Genomic DNA, 20,087 nt, shown 5'->3' with positions numbered 1-20,087 from the left:
TATCTGTCTCTTTAAATACAAAGCCAGGTAATTAAACGCTGCCCGCACAACCAGAGCCGAAGAAGCCAAACACAACTGAAGAAAAAAAACTACGCGGCTGCTCTTCCACGCTGGGTGGTCGCACGCGAAGTGGATTCCTGCGGGACAAACTAGCGAGTCCACCGCTGCAAAGGGACAATGGCAGCGCAACTCTTACAAGGTACTTTGCCATGTTTGTATACTTTCTTTTCGTGTCCTCCCATGCCACCTATTAATCCCCTTTAGCTTCACCGCCGCCATCATCTGTGACGTCAGTCCGGTGCAGGTGGGCTGCAAAGGTGCTTTAGGGGAACAACAAATGCTCTTTTTGCTTTATATATAAAAATGTGACTCATTTGTCTTAATGTTGCCTTGTTAGCGCTAAATCTTGGCTTGAACTTGAAAACTATCTCATTTGTTAACAAACAAAAAAGATCGCATTAGATGGGAAAACCATTATAACTGAATTTGAATCAAAGATGATAAAAATTACCTTTACATATTGTTGGAAAATTTCATAATTGCCACATTAGTTATTTTTCAAATAAACAAATATTTTTTCTCTTAATATAAATAAGCAAGTCTGTAAGTGAAACTGATTCAGAACTATTTAACAGATATTTATGTATATTTTTTGTCTGTTCTTGTGTCAATATTGTGAGGTCATATTGTCACTATTTCAACTGATTTATTTGACCTATATGTTATGTCATGTGAATTAGTTGATTTGTAGTTTTTCTGTGTTTCATATTGTTCAATGAAAAAAAGTGGATTTGTTGAAGAACACTATACATGGTAGTAATACATTGTTCATGTTACGAAATGGATTTATTGGCAATGTCATACAAGAAACTCATAACTCATATTTTAGTTAACAGTTTTCTTTCTGTTTTCCAACTATATTATGGAACCTCTACACTCTGTACATATTTGGACATTTTTATGCCTCATGTGTTTGTGTCTGTGTGACCTTCATAGATGAAGAAACTGCAGAAAATGACAGTTATGTGCAACAAAGTGTGTTTTAGTGTCATCCACGTGCGCGTATTCGCAATGTGATCATTTTGGGAAGCATTTCAGACGCCCTGGGCAAGATACAATATCTCCCATCCAGTCCACATTGGTGACATTCCGCCTGTGACAAAAGTGTCTAAACTTAGACGCTGATACTGATGGCTATGTTAGCACACGCACACACAAACACACACACTCGCGCTTAGTACTCTAATAGTGAGACAAAACTGTTTTGATTTGTAATAAAGGTGGATGGGCCGCATCATTTATGGAGAACAATTGAACAATTTTAAAGAGAAGGAGTGGAGAGTAATGAAAACTGATTAAAAATGTATAATTTGGAAAGAAAGTTTCATATCCTCAATCTGGTCTGTTTTTGGGACTAAAATGCCCACGTAAAATCTTTCCCCCAAAATTGACAGTAAATTTTATATTCCAGTTCGCCTAATGGATGGATTGTGGTTGATGATGTCAAACCTATATGTTTCAGGCGGAGATTGATGGGTAGGGCTTCACCCAGGCTTGGACCTCTTGGGGGCCCTTGTGGCCTAATTGGTCGATAATAGGGGCTAGAAATGGAGTATTACATTGCTCTATGCTATGCAAGAAAACTATACAGTGGTACCTCTACTTACGAAATGAATTATTCCAGAAGAGGTTTCGTAACTTGGATTTTTCTTCAGTAGAGACATATTTTACATTGAATTAGTGTAATTTGTTCCACAATCTTTATTACTACCCCCTACTAAACCCTTTAAAACTTATATAATATAATATAGGTATAAGTATTGTTTTGTATTGTAATTTTGAATAACACGTGTGCAAAAAAGAGAAAATGATTTCTTAAACTAATAAAATGAATTATAAATGTTAACATTTTCCAATTGCGTGGAATTGTGGAAGGCAGCAGAGTAAATATCCACATGCACAGAAACTCAACTTACAATTATGTTACGCACACTCAGAAAAACTCAAGAAACAACTCCAGTGGGAAAGCAAATCTAGCCCGTAAATTAAAAAAAAGTTTGTCTTGGAGGGATGTTTTGTTTTGTTTGATATTTTGCAATTTGGACAGTTTTCTTCTTGGAACAAAAGGTTAAGCTATCGAGGCTAATGTTAACTGAATATTTTTTTCTCTAGATGCATTTGTAGGTAGAGGTACCCCTGTCCTCTGATACACCCCCTCCAATTTCCCCCAAAAGATAGACGTTCTATCCGCCAATGGCAAGGAACGTGTTAATGGCACTAAATTACATGAAGTCATGAACACAAGTTCTGCAATGAATTGTTAGGGCAGCTGCCAGTGTTAAAGAGAAATATATTTAGTAACACGTTTGCGTGCACCTGTCGTGAACGACTGCCAAAATAAAAGCCATTAAGTTGATGGACGAGATTGCTTATTATGTCATTAACAAAACATATTCAAATTGAATAATGAACCCGTTGACTTCAGCTTCATCCACTTTAACATGAACTAGATTTAAAATAATAAATAAATAACAAGACTGTATATTTTTAACTGTATCTTCAAAGTGAAGTATGATGTCACTCTCTTGGACTGTTTTCAGTAAGATGAAACTTTTGACTTTTCAAAAGAGCTTTTGAGTTATGTGATTTCAGATTTGTTTTCATGGTGAATGTTTTATGTGTGAGGGTGGCTGAATGCAATATCCCTGGAAATCTCATGTGTTGTGCTACTTTGGCAGAACTAGTCATCTAATCCATTTTGACTGTTACGAATGAATGAATGTGCATTCAATTCAACCCTTAGTGCCATCAATGGAACTTAAAGTTGAACATTCTTAGGCAGGCATCCCAGTTTAAAGGAATTGGATGTCTATCACTGTGAATGGGATGAAATGAATTTAAAAAAATAACTTCAGAGTGTTACTTGGGCATGCAAAGCAGTCAATTAGTTTTAATTTAATAATTTAGTTTGTATTACTGTTGTACTAATTGGGTGTATTCAGAGAGTTATTTTTTATCACATTTTTGGGAGTATTTGGGGAAAATTCTTTTCAAAAATTAAACCAAACCAAATTGAACCTAAAAACAAAAACAATAGAACCAATCTTTAGAAATTACAAATTGGTGTTTTATCCCGGCATTTTAGGATTTTTTTCTTTACAATTAAAAAACAATTCAGACGTTTGCAAAATTTATGAGTCAAGCATAAAAGCAAGTGCCTACTATCTTATAAAATTAGGTTGTTTATTTAGTAAATGAATTTCACAAATATTTTGATTACACCTTCCTTTATTAAATCATTATTTCATTACAGTGGATTGATGACAATAGATAGAGCTCAATTGGTTTGAACTCGGAGGGTCCTTGCCCAGAAAAAAACGGATTGGACATCTTTCGCTATAAATGGCAGTATGGAAAAAAAAAACACTTTTTTTTCATTACATAAAAATCTACATATTTTTAATGTGGCAGTGTTGATAATTCAAAGGCGACCTTTCAATAATACGCCATTTGACATTTTTACTTCATGCTTGACCTTTTTTGTTATTTTACTACCCCGATAAAAGATGATGAGACCCATACTGGCCTGTTCCATTCTAGGGAGATCCTAAAGGGGGTTTGAGAGAAATCTGCTGGGTCTATATTGGCGCCAGTGAATCATGGCTAGCTCGCCATAAAGTGTGTCCCCTTTCACGCCATATAAGTCGAGTGCCCACCTCCAAAGTGATCCCCCCCGCAGCCACCCAACACCACCCGTCCATCTGTGTCTATTCTTAGCCTATCACTTTGGGCAGGTCCTCATCGGGTTCACGTCTTCTTCTGGTCTTGTGCTCTCAGAAGCCCCCGGCCCGCCCTCACGTCCCAGCGCTTTGGCCGTCCTCTGAGGCCACCCGAAAATTTGTCACCCCGCTTTCCGGAGAAAAAAGGAACTTTACCCAGCTTGGACCATGAGCTCGTACACTGTGTCGCTACCTGGGCCTGGACCTTGGGGGTTTCGACTCCAAGGAGGGAAGGACTTCAACATGCCACTCACCATCTCTAGAGTAAGATAATGCCCCGCTCAAAAAGGTTTTATTTTTTGTTGACTAATCACCAAATAATCTTGCAATAAGTCGACTAACAATGTCATATTTAAATCAGTTTATTTACTGTTCAATGATTTTGGGCGAGGTATTTTAGTTGTAAACAAAAAAGATCAAATGAGAAGTTGGAGAATGAATGTAAAGGACAAATTTTCAAAGCAAATGTTTTTAAAAAATTGAATACCATAAAATACTGTGCATTAGTCGAGGATTAAGGGTATCAGATGACTTTTTTTACTTTTTGGATTAACTATGAAAAAAAAAAAACTCGGAAAAAAACCCACGCAAGCCCAGGGAGAACATGCAAACTGACCTAGGATCGAACCCTCAACCCCAGAACTTTAAGCCCAACACGCATGAGTCCCTGGCCAGATTTCTCCGGGTACTTTGGTTTCCTCCCAAATCCCAAAAACATGCATAGTAGGCTGGTTGGACACTTTAAATTGCCCCTATACCTGAGTATGAGCGTGAGTGGTTGTCTGTCTCCTTGTGCTCTGCGATTGGCTGGCAACCATTTCACGGTGTCTCCCAATAGCTGCCCGTAGTTGGCCTAGTTTTGCTTCAGCACCCCTGCAACATTGTGAGGATAAGCGGGACGGAAAATGAATGAATGAATAAAATAAACTTTTAAAAAGATCAAAATAAAGGATTGGAATTCCACCTTGTCTCCAAACAATCAAACCTCTATCAAAAGATCAGTTGAATCATTTCATAGTTAAGATAGATAAGATATGACTAAAATATTGTTTTGCCTTGTCTTCTGATCAACAACTACAGGTGCTTTATGCTTCTATTGACCTAACTCACTTCATTTATAGTGTACTGTCCAACTAAAACAAAGAAAAAACAAAAAGAAATAAGCAGTTTAATTGAAACGATCACATGGCTTCTGCTAGCACAATGCTTACCGACAATGCCAAATTGCTCATCTATAGGCAGACAACAGAAGTGTTGATATTTAAGTGCTACTTGTTTATCCAGGCATTTTATGAACAAGCAAATACTTAAATAGGTGTAGTGATATATACATTTCTTCTGGTTTTGTGCAAAACTGTGCTATTATTGATTAATATCACGAAACATTTGGCCAGTGTTATGTCATTTCAATTGGAAAAAAATGTTTTGGGTTCAATAAGACTGACAAGTTATACATTTATAAAATACCGTAGTGCACACGTCAACAACTGACTTCCATGTTGGCTCGCGTTTTGAGTCTTTTGGGGGGCATTAAAGAGGAGACGGCGAGAAATTAGGGCGTGGCAGCTACCAGCATTTGTTGGGGGCGGACGAAAGTGGATAAGTCGGGGCCTAAAAGTGGAAATGGTATTGGTTTCACGTGCGCTTGGAATAGACCGACTGAAAAGCCCCGAGTCAGGGTGTCACCATGTTACGTGGCCGCCAATCCAGTCCGGATGCCCTCTTGCACTTTCACCGTCTTTGTGGTGGTGAACAGTCGACAGGAAGTCATTTCCCTGATGATGACTTTTTTCTGCTTTTTTCACATTAGGGACGCAACAAAAGAATAACAATTAATTGTCCAGTATTTTTCCAATAAGTCGATTAAGTGAAATATTTTGCTGGACATTAGAAGCAGAAAACTGCACTGAAGAAAGTCGTATTATAAGATATCTGAACTGAACGCGTATTTTCCAAAGTAAAAAGCAGATGGTGGCAAATATTTCATTTTGAGTCTTTATAAATTAATCACGCGGAACATTGGAGGATTGGTCACAAGTCCACCTCTCAGTTCTGAGATCAAGAGCTCAATTCCGGGCTCCGACCTTCCTGTGTGGAGTTTGCATGTTCTCTCTGTGCCTGCATGGGTTTTCCCTGGGTACTCGGGTTCCCTCCCACATCCGAAAAACGTGCATGGTAGGCTGATTGTCTGCAGGTGTTAGTGTGTGCATGATTGATTCTTTGTCTCATTTTACCCTGAGATTGTCAGGCAATCAATTCAGCCTACTGCTCATAGTTGGTTGTAAGAGGCTCCAGCGACCCTTATGAGGAAAATGGCAAATTCAAACGTCTCAGCAATTGTGCGAATGTGCAAATCCTGCGACGTTCAAATTACATTGTGCAGGCCAAAAAATATATACATATGTATTTTCTTTTCATTTACTACATCTTCTCCATCTTTTATGTTTTACTTCCAAATTTGAAGAAAATGAATGCAGACGTGTTACAGTGTTCTGTACAGTACATTTAAGTTAACAGCCCACTTGAACTTAGATGCAATGCTCCCCGCTGGTCGCTGTTGCAGCACTTGTGTTGACAGGCATGTTGCCGTTTTTAGCTCCTGAAGGTCAGCCAACACACACACATGCTCGCAAAACCCCACCACACACACACACACACACACACACACACACACACACACACACACACACACACACACACACACACACACACACACACATCTACTGTTACAAGCATGTGGGGTCACTGTATTTACTTTAAGAAGGCCTAGATAACCTCCATAGATATTTTTCCTCTACTCAGAAACACTCACTCACTTGGGGAGATAAACCCTCTGAGACGGACATATTTTAAGGTCCTTATCAGACGATCGCATTCAGTACGATAGGATGTTTTTGCCTATGTGTGATTAGTTGTGCTGGGAACCTTACAGGACGCCATGATTGATTTATTAGTCCCGTCTGCATTCCTTTTATTCATTCATTCACTGTCATTGACAGTCATAGACATATAATCCATTACAATCTATTTGAACTGGCATTGTGATCATTGTGACAGCGATAGATGTGCAATCCAATTTGACTCTGGTGATCAAATGAGCACTGCCAGATCTCCGGTCAATGACATTTAATGAATTGATAAGTCATTTAAACACACGCAGCTTTAATTCATATTTTTGAGGCTAACTTTATTTTGTTTTTTTTGTTTTTTATTTTCCTGTTGTCCACATTTGAGCAAACCATTGACATGACATCCTCATTGTAGATTTTTTTCCCTACAATATCAATGATTGATTAAAGTGAATATTAATTGTAGACCACTTTTTTGACATCTTTAATGAAAAAAAGAGTGTTTAAAATTAATTTGAAGTCACTCTATGAACAAAACCCACAGACATTAATTTAAAAAAAAATCATGAATGTCTAGTTGGACACTGCTCATTTTTTTTTTTGAAACATTATATATGATTGCATTTCTTTTAACAATATGTGAAATGGTTTCAAATCTTCCTTATGTGAGTGTCAATAGTTGTCAATAGCAGCAAATGGCCACCAGAAAGTGGATGGATAGTGGCAAAATAGAACCCCTCCATGTGCAAAGTTCAGAGGTGCTGACTTGGGTCAGCAGGTGCAAATAGCACAGCGTCCACAAAGGGGGCAAAAAGTGTAAGCGTGTGCATCAACAGCTGCTTCCTAGGGCGGCACCAACAGATACTCAGTTAACATTTTTTTGTGTAAAAAGGAGTTGTTTTTTTAATCTTTTTTTGGGGGGGGGGGGTGTTTCATTATTATTTTGTTGTCCCCTTCCTACTTGACTATCAAGAATACGAATGGGGCTAGTTTAAAATAATGAAAATTTAAAAGATTTGCTTGTTGGATTTTGAAAAAAACATTTTTTGGGTAATTTTTAATTTTTTTGTGGCATTTGGGGAGATTTAAACCTCACGAGTAAAATACATTACCTACCGTTAGAGTTTGTTTTGATTTTTTTTTTTTTAATGCCACAGTCGCCTATAACAAAACTGACTCTATGGCGGGGATTTTTAAAAGGAACTTCGTTCACGTAAAGTTTAGAGAACAAGAGGATTTTATTTATTTTGTTGGTGTTTATGAAAGTTATTGCTTGATTTTATCATTTGAGAGAACATGAGTGGAACATGTGATTTTTTAAATGCTAGTGAGAACACTATTGATTTAATTATTTGTGTGTCTGTGTCTGACAAATTTGTTTAGATCACACCGGGCAGCAAAGCGGCACAAGCCAACCTGGTTCAGGGGGACGTCATTATGGCCATCGAAGGCGCCAGCACAGATGGCATGACCCACTTGGAGGCCCAAAACAGGATCAAGATGGCCAACTACAACCTGTCGCTCACCATGACCAAGTAAGAGCTCAGAGGGAAAGAAAAGCAATAATACAAACAATAATAATGGTGATACAAGCTCTGAAGATGGGAGCTGATAAGAAGAGCCGTGCGTCTCCCACACACTCTTAGAAGTTGATCCTGGGGAGGGGTGGACAGATCACATGTTGGGATACCTGGAAACAAAGCAATTTTGTTGCTATATTCAGTCACTTTTCCAAATCTTAGAGCAACTGTTTTTTTATGTGAAAGTTACTGTTTGTGCTTTGAAAATTAGCTACCGTATTTTCACGACTATAAGGCGCACCGCATTATAAGGCGCACCCTCAATGAATGACACATTTTTTTTCCCATATATAAAGCACACTGGATTATAAGGCGCCCTGTCTATTTTGGAGAAATTGTAAAACTTTTAAGTGCGCCTTATAGTCGTGAAAATACAGTAATTGACTTTCACAGTTTTGCATAAGAAAAAAAGTCACCAAATTGGAAGAAGTGCAATAAGATGTCCAATCCATTCAGACCAAGAAGGCATAGCAGTCATTATTCATTCTTTTAATTTTTAAAGAGAACTGTATTCCATGTATTATATTTTATTTTGTATTATTATTTTTAGATTGTGTGCAGTCTTGAGGCTACATTTTCCTCAACTTAGACCGTTATAACTTCACCTCTGCCTCGCCTGCCAATTCATCCCTAACACCGGTGTTTCTACTTATCTGTTGCATAGTGCTCCCTGTGTTTGTGCACCTGGAGTATTTTTGCCTTTTTCGCCATCCCAAAAAATCATTTGGTCCTAGGTCTCCTAGTCAAAATAGATTGGATGTCTTTTGTCGACAATGGCAGCTGATGGGTTATTTTTTAAATATACAGTTTTTTTATTTTTCAAATGTATATACAATGACTTTGTTTTAAGGATTTTTAATTTGATAAGTTTTAAAAAATAAATGTCAAAGTGATCATTAGCCCTCCTAGGCCAAATGAATTGGACATCAAACACTGCTAATGGCAGTCAGTGTGTTGAAGGAATAGGAAGGAAACTTTTTAAGGTGGATATGACCTGCTGGTTGCCCCAAAGTTTTTTTTTCTTTGGGGTTGGGGCAGGAGGGGATTGGGCAAACATGATCTGAAAAGATAAACGAGGAAATGAATGTCGGCGCACGCTGAGCCAGGAGCCCTGTCTCATAACTGAACGTCGGCGCTCCAGGTGAGGCAGATAAGATGATGGTGAGGTTGGATTTTATTTAACATGTGTAGATGATATTTGTTGGCGCATTCATTCACTTCAGGGTCATATTACATTGTCTAGTAAATAAAAGATGTGACTTGTGGTTTGTTTCCTTGAGCATTTCCATGACAACCGCAGGTTGACAAGGAGCCATTTGTGTCGATAGTCGCAACAAGGGGGGGCACCGGCGCTTTCCTGGAAATGACAGTTTATGATGATGAAACATACCGACCATAAATTGAAGTGAATTTTTCTGTGTCTGTGTAGGTCCAAACGTCCCGTTGTCATGCCAACGCCCAGAATTGATGCTGGTATTTCCATGATCCCCCGCCAGCAGGTGAGCTATACTAAAATGCATTAGATCACCTAAACCCCTTAGCTGCCATTGAGCGCGATAGACGTCCAAACTATTTCAAGTGGAAGACCTGGCAGCGAATTGACGAACTTTCATTCCCTGCCATCCTCCTACTTCATATTGATTGGACGTCTACTACTGATAAAGACATTTAGATTCACCGCAGAAGGATGAAAAAAGCCACATGATTGGATGTCCAGCTCTATCAATGGCAGACAATGAGTTGAAGGTTAAAGCGCAATCACAATTAGCATTTTACTCTATTGGAGTAATTGTTCGATTAAGAAAACAAGAGCAGAGGGGTAAAAAAAAACAAGATCATTTTGAAATTTGTCTTGACGATCCATTCTTTTGCCGCGGTCGCAGGTTAACGGTCGCCTGTCGGCGGGCGGTGCCTCGCCGGCACCCCCAGAGGCGACCGGCAGGAAGCAGTATAACTCTCCCATCGGCCTCTACTCTGAGGAAACTCTTAGGGAGATGGCGGCCATTCAGGCAGGCCTCCCCGTCGGGTACGTAGCCAGGGACAGGAAGTAATTACAGAGGGTCCTTGACTCATGAGATTTTCCAAATTGACCCAATCACTGCCATTGACAGCGATTTAATGATTGTTGCCATTCCCCTCCCAGTCCAAATGGATTTGACGTTCATGGCCATCAATGGCAGCCAATGAGTTAAAAGCTGAGATTTTCGCTTTGTGTTGCAGGTTAAAGTATAGGTGACTATTAGCGACAAGTCACCAATTATTATTGTGATTAGTTTGCAAAGTAAAAGATCACAGTCAATCAGATTTTTATGAACTTTATTTAATTGAATAGTTGATTTATAATGAAGCCAATTCCCGGACCTTTCATTTTTTTTTCTTTTTTAAATGTTAAGCACATTACATTTTAAAATGGAATGCAAAACTATACACATGATTGGATGACCATAATAGGAAACTGGAAAAATAAAATGTGTAATATAATATGTAATGGCTTTGCAGCAATGTTGACGCTGGTAGTGGTAGTTTTACTAAATTGATGTCATCAGTATTGGCCAATACTAAGTATATATTATTTAGTTTCTATCAGCTTGACCAACCTAAAATTTCTGCCTCTGTCAAGTGCAACCAATGAGTTAGGCAGTGTCCGCCCCAGCCATGATGGCAATTACTTTACATTGGAGTATGCCGTAATTTAGTATTAAAACAAGAAAAAAAAGAATTATTTTCAAAAAATTAGGTATCTGTACAGTATCGGCATTGGTTGATAGCGGTTAGCAGTATGAGGAGCCAAAAATGATATTGGTGTAACACTACAACACAATATGGATAAAAATGTAATCCCCGTAAAAAAAAAAAAATCAATTGGGAATGAGCAAGTTATGACTTTGTTTTTTTGCTCCCACCAATGACTGTCACTACTACTAGTAAGCAAATCGATTCGCCTTTTCATTAATTTACTTCAAATGGGAACATGGATTTGATATAGAAGTCAAATGAGTAAGTTCAACTCATAAGTCAAGGTGCCACTGTCCTCGTCTGGTTTGATCATAATTATAAGTGTTGATACCGCACCCTGTAATACGGAGGAGAAAAGGAAGAGCTTCCCGACATTTTCTGTCAAAAAATGTTTTCTTCGAATTTGCAAAAATTCAAAGGCAGTAGTAGAGTTGCGTTTTTCAGTTGATTGTTGGCTTTGCTGTTTAATGGCAGAGTGAATACTGTCCAGGAGATGTGCATTCTGAGGACAAATACACACTCAGCTTTTTACCTTCCTTGTCTTTGTTATGCCAACTAAAAGTGAAGTCACATGACTAATGGTCTCCCTGTTTCCCCTCATCTTTCTCATTTTCCGTCCCGGCCTCCTTTGCCTTCTCTCCATGGCCAAAACCAGGTTTTCAGCCCCCCGGCGCCCAAGTTAGTACCATGTTGCCGAGTGCATTGAGTTTTAAGTGTGTGCTTCCATGGTAGCGTTGGAATGATGCTGTACAGCATGGTTTTCCAGAGAAGCTGCTTTATTTTGCAGTGTGTTTTTGTTTTCAAGTTGCTGTGTTTTGGTGCTGCTACAAAATAGCGAGAGCCATTTTGAATATTCGACAACTGTTATAGTACAGCAATATAATGCCAGTGGTTTACAAAATGGATAAAAATGTAATTTTCACTTATTTTGCTTTCAAATCAAATTTATTTCAATTAATTAATTCTCAACAATTGATAGAATTTATTATTGAATTGATTATTCCATCAACTTAGATGGGGAAAAAAAATCCAATTAAAGGTTCATTCACCTTCTGTCCCACTTATCCCCACAAGCAGGGACTTTGGATTAATTAATATTAGCATCAACTATTTGTATTACATGCTAATTGTGAAGTCTTTTAACCGAGTTGCTTACGATAAATTATCCTGGCAAGTAATACATCTTTTATTTATTTATAAAATTTTACATTATCAGTATTTTTTGTCATCAACCAGATAAAAAGGCTAACAGTAGTGTAGCATTAAGCAAGAAGACAGAATTGTTTTTCATGCGACCTTTTTTTCCTTTTGATATTTAGAAAGGCCATGTTGGCATTTCAAATGATACAGACATTTTATTGTGTATGTGTGTCCGTTCAACTCATCACACAAACACGGCTAAATGAGTGACGCCGTACGCTTGGCGTGAAGGTCACCTGGTGCCAGTGCCGGGCGACATTTGATTGGCGGGAGCATGTTAATGCCAGGGACTGAGATGGTGTGTGTGTGCACGTCGCAAACACAATTCACAACTTCTCACATACATTCCTGAAACACACATGCAAACTAGATCGATGATCTCTCATTCACCTAAAGTTCTCTTGTAAACACACCATAATCCCTCCTAATCTCTTGCTATAACTATATGCATATACCTATTAATGCAGTCTAATATTCACCATTTTGGGTACAATATGTATGTGGTATACAAAGTGCTGTCAAATTGTCAGACTGCTATTGTTCTTTACTGCAATTTTTTACTGTTTATTTATTTCTTTGTTTAAATGAATATACATGTAGATAATATATATAGATAAAAAGGTTTTGTATTTACTGTAAAAATGTTTTTACAGTAAGTGCAACATTTCTAAAAAAAATACATTTATTTTAATTTTTAAATTTGACAGCACTAGTTCTTACTTGTACACGATACTATGTATACCACAGAAATGCAAGTTGAAAATATTCTCAAACACTAATGAAATGTTCACTACTTAAACACCGTCACAAAACCAAAAATGCACGCACATGACTCAAATATTCTTACACTACCGAAAGTGCTTACTAACATTCAATTAAATGCTTCTACACACATTGCTGAAATTCTGTAATCACAAAAACTTGATTAGTTCATATAATTTCTGTAACACGGTCAGGTAATGCCTCTGATTCACTGTGGCATGAGGTTGCGTCGCCGACACGCATTTTTAAGTGCACTTTTCCTCTTTTAACCCACGCGGCTTGCTCACCTCTTAGCCCCGTTCCCCCGATCAGCGCCGGCCCAGCGGCCCACAAGGCCATTGAGGTGACGGGCCCCGGGGGCAAGGCCACTATCATCCACGCCCAGTACAACACTCCCATCAGCATGTACTCCCAGGACTCCATCATGGACGCCATTGCTGGGCAGACCATGACCAAGGGACACGATGCCGTCGGGTGAGAGTAAACCACCCCTCGATTTTGCTCTTGAGTTACGAGCGATGTTGAAGCTTTTATTGGCTACTTCACTCCAGGACGGAGGATGCTGACTTTTTTTTAGTGTGGTTTGTGTATGACGCTTGTTTGATGGACAGCAGGGGGCTTTGGCATGGGAAAAAGGAGTGCGCTAAGATATGAATGGGTGTGGATGAGTGAGTGATCTGCAGTCATGTGACTAACACTTTGTTGTGCTGAAGAGTATGCAAATCCTCCTGGTCTTAGTCACTTTGTTCCGATTTCCAAGCTAGGGTGAATGGTCAAATCATTTTTCTTGAACCCCTTATACACATATGGCTTACAATACATATGGATGCTAGATCCTAATTGTATAGTCAATCAAGTAAAATATGCCATCTAAGACTTTCTTTTCTTTAGAAACTCAAAATTAAATCCAATTGAGTAGATCTCAAAATGATTCCGAATGCTTAAAGTGAGCATTTTTGTCTCACATCTGCCTTTTTTTGCTCAATGCTGATTTAAAAAAGAAAGCAAGAGTGTCATGAATATAAATGGATGCAAACGTTGAAACCTACCTTTTCTCCTTCTGTATTAAGCCCAACTCTGGCTTTTTAACCACATTCTATTTTTCTACGGTATTTCATATTCCTTTTTTTCATTTGAGAGTCAACTACCCCCTCCAAAAAATAACAAAAAAATAGTGTTCCCAAGCTGAATTCTTGTGGGGGTCTTATGCGGTTGGGTTGGCGGTGGTGGCATCCCCCCTGTGTCCGGTTGCAGTCCACTAACAGAGCGGGCGGTGGACAGCGCCTCGCCTGTCTACCGGGCTGTCTTGAGTGCTGAGGAAGAAGAGGATGAAGATGGGCAAGGACGCCTCCCACCCCGAGTTGGCGTTCAGTCCAAAACCTTCCAGGCACTTGCCCACATGATGGGAACGGATGCTGGAATTAACCCAGGTAAGAAAAATCATGCAAATAAATCAGCAATTGTTTTTTTTATTATAATGAAGTTACCCGTTTAAACAAAATCTAATCAAACTTGTGTAATTTTTTAATTTTTAAAATTCTAATATACAAATATTTATCTGGTTAGTCATGATTTCATAGCACAGAAACACTTGTTTTTACTAGTATTGTTATTTAGCTTTTTAATTTCTTGTTTTATTTGTTGCAGTCGTGGAGGATAATGAAGAGAAGGATGAGGACAATGAGGTGATGAAGAATAGTAGGTAGGCTGCGTTACTGGAACCTGGTAACCATCTCAGGAAGCCCTGCCCCTTCCCACGAAGCCACGCCCCACCGCCCAACTCACCTCACCACCACTCCCCACTAAAACCCAAATTAAGTTTATTTCCACCAAAATGAAAACAATGATACCACCAGATGGAAGTCGCATTCTTCTAAATATCAGAAAGTCCTCTCATTTGTAATGAGTAGTATTTAACGCAAGGTGTCATTGTAGCACAGACAGTATTTTCAAATATCGAATACTAGTAGTACTTCATTCGGTAAACTAATAGCTAAAATTTGGTGACACCCTCACATACATATTTATTTAATTTTGTGTTTTAATGATTCTATTTTAAGCCTCCCAAGTCTCTGTCGTCATGATAACAGCATTATTAATATTGAATTAAATTGAATGCTTTTATTGTTATTTTATACAATAAAAGCATTCAATTCAATTCAATATCAATAAAAAAATAAATATTGTTGCAGGAATCAAATCATAGCAATCCAAAAACACTTGTTTGTATGCATATTTTATAATTTCACTCTTGAAGCATTTTTTCTATAATTACTAATAGTTTTGCTTGCTTTGAAGTGCAATTGAAAGCAATCAATATTTGTCTAATTCATCTGGACATCGATGGTCGTAATTGGCAGCTTTGTGCCGAAATACGTTTAACAGTCTAAACAGGTTGTCTGTGATTGACAAGTGACCAGTTAAGTGTGCATTAGATGGGCTATGAGAGGAGTGGATGAGAATAAGTGGATGTGTGTATTCAGATGCAGCAGGGAAAGTTGACTTTTTTTCTACAAAGAGTGTATTTTATCTTTTTTTAAATGCTTTCTGGCTTTTTGGATTGGAAATTCACCTCTTTTTTGAGTGGGAAAATGAAGTCCTCTTGTTGGAGAAGGGTGACGGCTCACTTCTTGTATCTTAGTGGGACGTTGTGTTCTCCTACAGATCTTGAATGCCAGGTGAGGCACTGATGTATGGTCTGGTGTTTTCTTTTTTTCCACACTTGCAGTCTAAGGCATCAGTCGCCCGCAGGCATCCAGCACAAGGCGGCCGTGTCCAGGTACCGCCGGCCGGTGTCATGCCACGCTGCCAATGTTCCTTGTCGTCTTTCGTTGAGCTTCTTGAATGCTATGTGGCACCGCTTTAGCGCTCATAAATTCCCTGACTGCTAGAGTCGAATAAATTCATCATTTAGAATGTAAGGGTTCAATACGACTGAAGTATAAAATCGTCAACTCGGTATCAATTTAATAGATGCGAACCCATCAATAGATGGCAGCGATGTGCCATTTTTTTTTAAATAGAAACAGCTGTTCTAGGCAACTAATCCACATTTGATTCATTATTGCTAAAGAACAATGAGAGAGAACAAACCTTTCTTTCATTTTGTAGATTCTGAGTATATATAATCGTAAAATTGTAGATTCCGAGTATATATAATCGTAAAATGCAAAATTCCATGGGCCCTTGGAAATCTGTCAAACATTGTTCTGACAGAAGCGCTTGTCTTTTTTGAAAACAAATGCCTGTAAAAGTGAACATGTTGCATATTCACACATGCTGTATGTTACAAAAACACCAAGGAAGTGCCCAAATACAATGGCACCTCTAGTTAGAAGTGCCCTAACTTAAGTTGCTCTTTGGTCCATTTTTTTAAAAGATTCTTTTGGGGTGTGAGACTACGTGGATATATAATTGTACCACATTATGTGTGTTGTGCACTGTGTAAGCCAATGGGGACAAGTGTTGCCATTTGCCATTGGTGTCGTTCACTAGAAATAATGGTCAGTGTAGCCAAAAATTACTCAATTTTCAACCAATATTCAAACGGCATTTCATAAAGAGATCTAGTAAATTATCTGCATACTTGCACTCTTGTGTAGCAAAATGTCATTTCTTTTTTGTTGTTGTTTTTTTCTTAAACTAACTGGAATGTATATTCATCTTTTCAAAGAGGTTAATTTATTTGATATACGAAAAAATGATGTCACTAGCATGCAATATGGAAAAGAAACACAGAGTGGCTTGTTAGGTTTAAATGGAGGAGTAGACAATATCATCATCGATTCATTCCTCCACATGAAATTCAATTTCCAATGCTGAGCGCTCCATCTGCCTCCTCATTTTCGTTTTGATCGTCATTGTCCCATTGTCTTTTCAGTTTTCACTGTCTAATATTGGCTGCCATTGCCGGATGTGGGTGTCCAATCCAATTGGACTGGGAGGGGCTGGCACCAATCTAACGATCCCTACCAGCCCTTCCCGGTTCAAATGTATTGATTGTCCATTGCCATCAATGGAGGTCAAAGAGTTAAACACATGTCTTCATAATCATTATCATCATTTCTTTTCTCCCCAGTCAATTTGGTCAGGCTGCACCTGCAGCATCTCCACAAGCTCCGCCCCCTCAGCACTTCCAGCAGGCTCCGCAAGCCACAACCCCTCAGCACTTCCAGCAGGCCCCGCCCCCTCAACACTTCCAGCAGGCTCTGCCCCCTCAGCACTTCCAGCAGGCTCCGCAAGCCCCGGCCCCTCAGCACTTCCAGCAGGCTCCACAAGGGCCACCCCCTCAACACTTCCAGCAGGCTCCGCCCATCCAACAGAGCTCCATCCAGATCCCGGTGGGCTCTGCCTCCCCTAAGGTGGTTAGCACGGCCTGCATTTACCCATCACAGCCGGCAGGTAAGCCGCCAATGGTGCCGCGTGGAATTTTGCAGCCTGACTGACGCTTCCCGTTTTCTCCAGCCACACCACCTCGCATCTACCCAGCCGCGCCAGCTCCGGCCACGGACGCCGGCGGCAACCGCCCACCCTGGGTGACCGACAGCTCCTTCGCCAATAAGTTTGACCCGAGCAAGACCACCACCACCGTGGTCAAAGCGCCACCATTACCTCAGGCGGCACCCCCTCCACCCCAGTACATCCCTGACCACCAGGCCCCCGCACCCATGGCTCCCATGGCGCTTAACACTGCCCCAATGCCCCCTGTGGCCAGAGGGGTGGCACAGCGGGCCGAGAGGTTTGCGGCCAGCAGCCGCACGCCATTGTGCGGCGCTTGCAACAGCATCATCAGGTAGGAAGATGTCTGTCATATTTTTATATTTTTATTGAGATTTTTTTCCAAAATGCGCTGGCATTTTTAGGGGTCCATTCATTGTGGCGCTAGGCCGTTCGTGGCACCCCGAAGAGTTCAACTGCCAGTACTGCAACATGTCACTGGCTGACGTCAGCTTTGTGGAGGAGCAGAACAGCGTTTACTGCGAAAACTGTTATGAGGAATTCTTCGCGCCCACCTGTGCACGCTGCACCACCAAGATCATGGGGGTAAAGAGTCAAAAATATTCACTCTCAGAAAAAAATGGCCAAAACTCAGTAAATTTAGATTGTATTGTACATACAAAGGTAAATATTAGTTTTTTAATCTGCACAGTAGTACATTAGTAGATTAGTATATTAGAATATACTCTCTGATCAACAATCTTTTTCTGATCCAAACCAAGATTGACTACACAAATGCTTAGAGGCCTTTTGCAGGTGTTTCATATTACACATGCCAACCGTGCACAAAACAGAAGCTTTTCACAGTATTCTTAATCGTCTGCATTTTAATAAGATGAAAATCTTAATCAGAAGATTAAGTCTCAACATGCAACTTGTTTAGATATGCCAATGTGCTTCGAATGGCACAATAAAGTCTGTTGGTTGCATCTTTTATGTCAAATAGCCAAAATAAAAAAACTTTTCCTTGAAATTAAACCTTTTCGGGTAATATTGTAAAATATATATATTTTTAAATCATACACGGACAGAATTCTAATGTATTTTTTTCTATTCATATTTTCCCCTTGCAGAATTTTCAGTTTCAACGCACATTCCCACTAAAAAAGTTTAAAAACCAGAAGTCTTATCAGAATTAATTTAATTTGATTGATATGGCTGACTATCAACGACCTACTTTGAAATCATTTGCCACTAACATTGTTGTTCTGGTGGCAGGAAGTGATGCACGCCCTCAGGCAGACGTGGCACACCACCTGTTTCGTGTGCGCCGCCTGCGGGCAAGCTTTTGGTAACAGCCTCTTCCACATGGAGGATGGAGAGCCGTACTGCGAGAAAGGTACACCGCCGCCCTCGCGCTCACGGTTGCCCTCACGCCGACATCTCGTTAACAAAGTCCTGCCTCCTCAGATTATGTGGCGCTCTTCAGTACCAAGTGTCACGGCTGTGACTTCCCGGTGGAAGCCGGGGATAAATTCATCGAGGCACTCGGACACACCTGGCATGACACCTGCTTTGTCTGTGCGGTGAGGACACACGCATCTAGTTCGGACACAAGTCTAATTATCAAAACCGACAGGGATGACAAGACGTTTTTTTCCCTGAATGTTCAGTGACCCAAAAAAAAGACAAATATTCAAGAATTGTGTCAAATTTAGGGAATAAGGGAATAAATCTAATTCAGGTTGTCTCCCACCTACTCCCTAAAGTTGACTGGGATAGGCTCCAATATCCCCGCAACCCTTGTGAGGATAAGGAGAACGGCAAATATATTATTCTCTCATCTCATTTTCTAAACCGCTTTATCCTCACTAGGGCTGCGGGGGTGCTGGAGCCTATGCCGGCTGACTTCAGGCCAGAGGCGGGGGACACCCTAAATTGGTGGCCAGCCAATCGCAGGGCACAAGGAGAAAAACAACCATTCATGGTCACATTCATACCTAGGGGCAATTTAGAGAGCCCAATCAGCTTACCATGCATGTCTTTGGAATGTGGGAGGAAACTAAGTACCTGGAGAAAACCCATGCAGCCCAGGGAAGAACATGCAAACTCCACACAGGTGGACCGACCTGGATTTAAACCCAGGAATCCCACTGTGAGGCCGACGCGCTAACCACTCATCCGCCGGGCCACCCCTGCAATATATTATTACTAGATTCGAAAAAAGTTGTCACCATTCAGCGTTTCTAACCTGCGTTTGTTCTCTGTTTTCAGGTGTGTCACGTCAACCTGGAGGGTCAACCTTTCTACTCCAAGAAAGACAAACCTCTGTGCAAGAAGCATGCTCATGCCATCAATGTCTAACATGCTTGCTCTTCACCTTTGCCAAAAAAAACAAGACTGTTTGTATGCTGGGTTGCTCCAGGCTTCGCTCGTTGCCTGCTATTAATGACAGTGATCCAAATGATTTGACATCTATCAGCGTCAAAGGAAATAAATGAGTTAAAAAAAATAGCTGCCATTGATGGTGATAGACGTCCAAACCATTTTGCCTGCTGGGTGGTTGTGATGTCATCACTGTATGTTTTTATTAAAGTACAACATTGAAAGCACAAAAATGTTTGAACAGTACTCTGAATTTTCTTTTGCTGTTTTTCATTTTAATTTTTTTATCAAAACTGAGAGACATTTGTGTTCAGTTGCATGTAAAGGTGCTTCAGATCTCTTAAAATTACTCAAGAAAA

At 39.8% G+C, this 20,087-nt stretch overlaps 1 protein-coding gene across 4 annotated transcripts; it reads left to right on the top strand.

Annotated features, from left to right (window-relative positions):
* The first annotated feature begins 50 nt into the window (after positions 1–50).
* LOC144085042 (LIM domain-binding protein 3-like) lies at positions 51–19,851 on the top strand. 4 transcript variants are annotated; one of them, XM_077614004.1, is made up of 14 exons: positions 51–199; positions 3,838–4,043; positions 8,012–8,163; positions 9,638–9,707; positions 10,092–10,234; positions 14,161–14,336; positions 14,554–14,608; positions 15,635–15,685; positions 16,985–17,307; positions 17,371–17,698; positions 17,769–17,949; positions 18,622–18,742; positions 18,814–18,929; positions 19,618–19,851. In XM_077614004.1, exons 2-14 carry the CDS (start codon positions 3,948–3,950, stop codon positions 19,705–19,707), a joined length of 1,902 nt encoding a protein of 633 aa, XP_077470130.1. In that variant the 5' UTR covers positions 51–199; positions 3,838–3,947; the 3' UTR covers positions 19,708–19,851. The 4 variants fall into 4 exon arrangements, with proteins under 4 accessions (XP_077470130.1, XP_077470131.1, XP_077470133.1 ...); XM_077614005.1 differs by lacking the exon at positions 15,635–15,685; XM_077614006.1 differs by lacking the exon at positions 3,838–4,043 and having other exon boundaries at positions 56–199.
* Positions 19,852–20,087: the final 236 nt, after the last annotated feature.

The sequence above is a fragment of the Stigmatopora argus genome, chromosome 11 (assembly GCF_051989625.1).
Source record: "Stigmatopora argus isolate UIUO_Sarg chromosome 11, RoL_Sarg_1.0, whole genome shotgun sequence".
Lineage (NCBI taxonomy): Eukaryota > Metazoa > Chordata > Actinopteri > Syngnathiformes > Syngnathidae > Stigmatopora > Stigmatopora argus.
The sequence above is the reverse complement of the archived record's forward strand: the minus strand, read 5'-3'. Positions and strand labels throughout refer to the sequence as shown.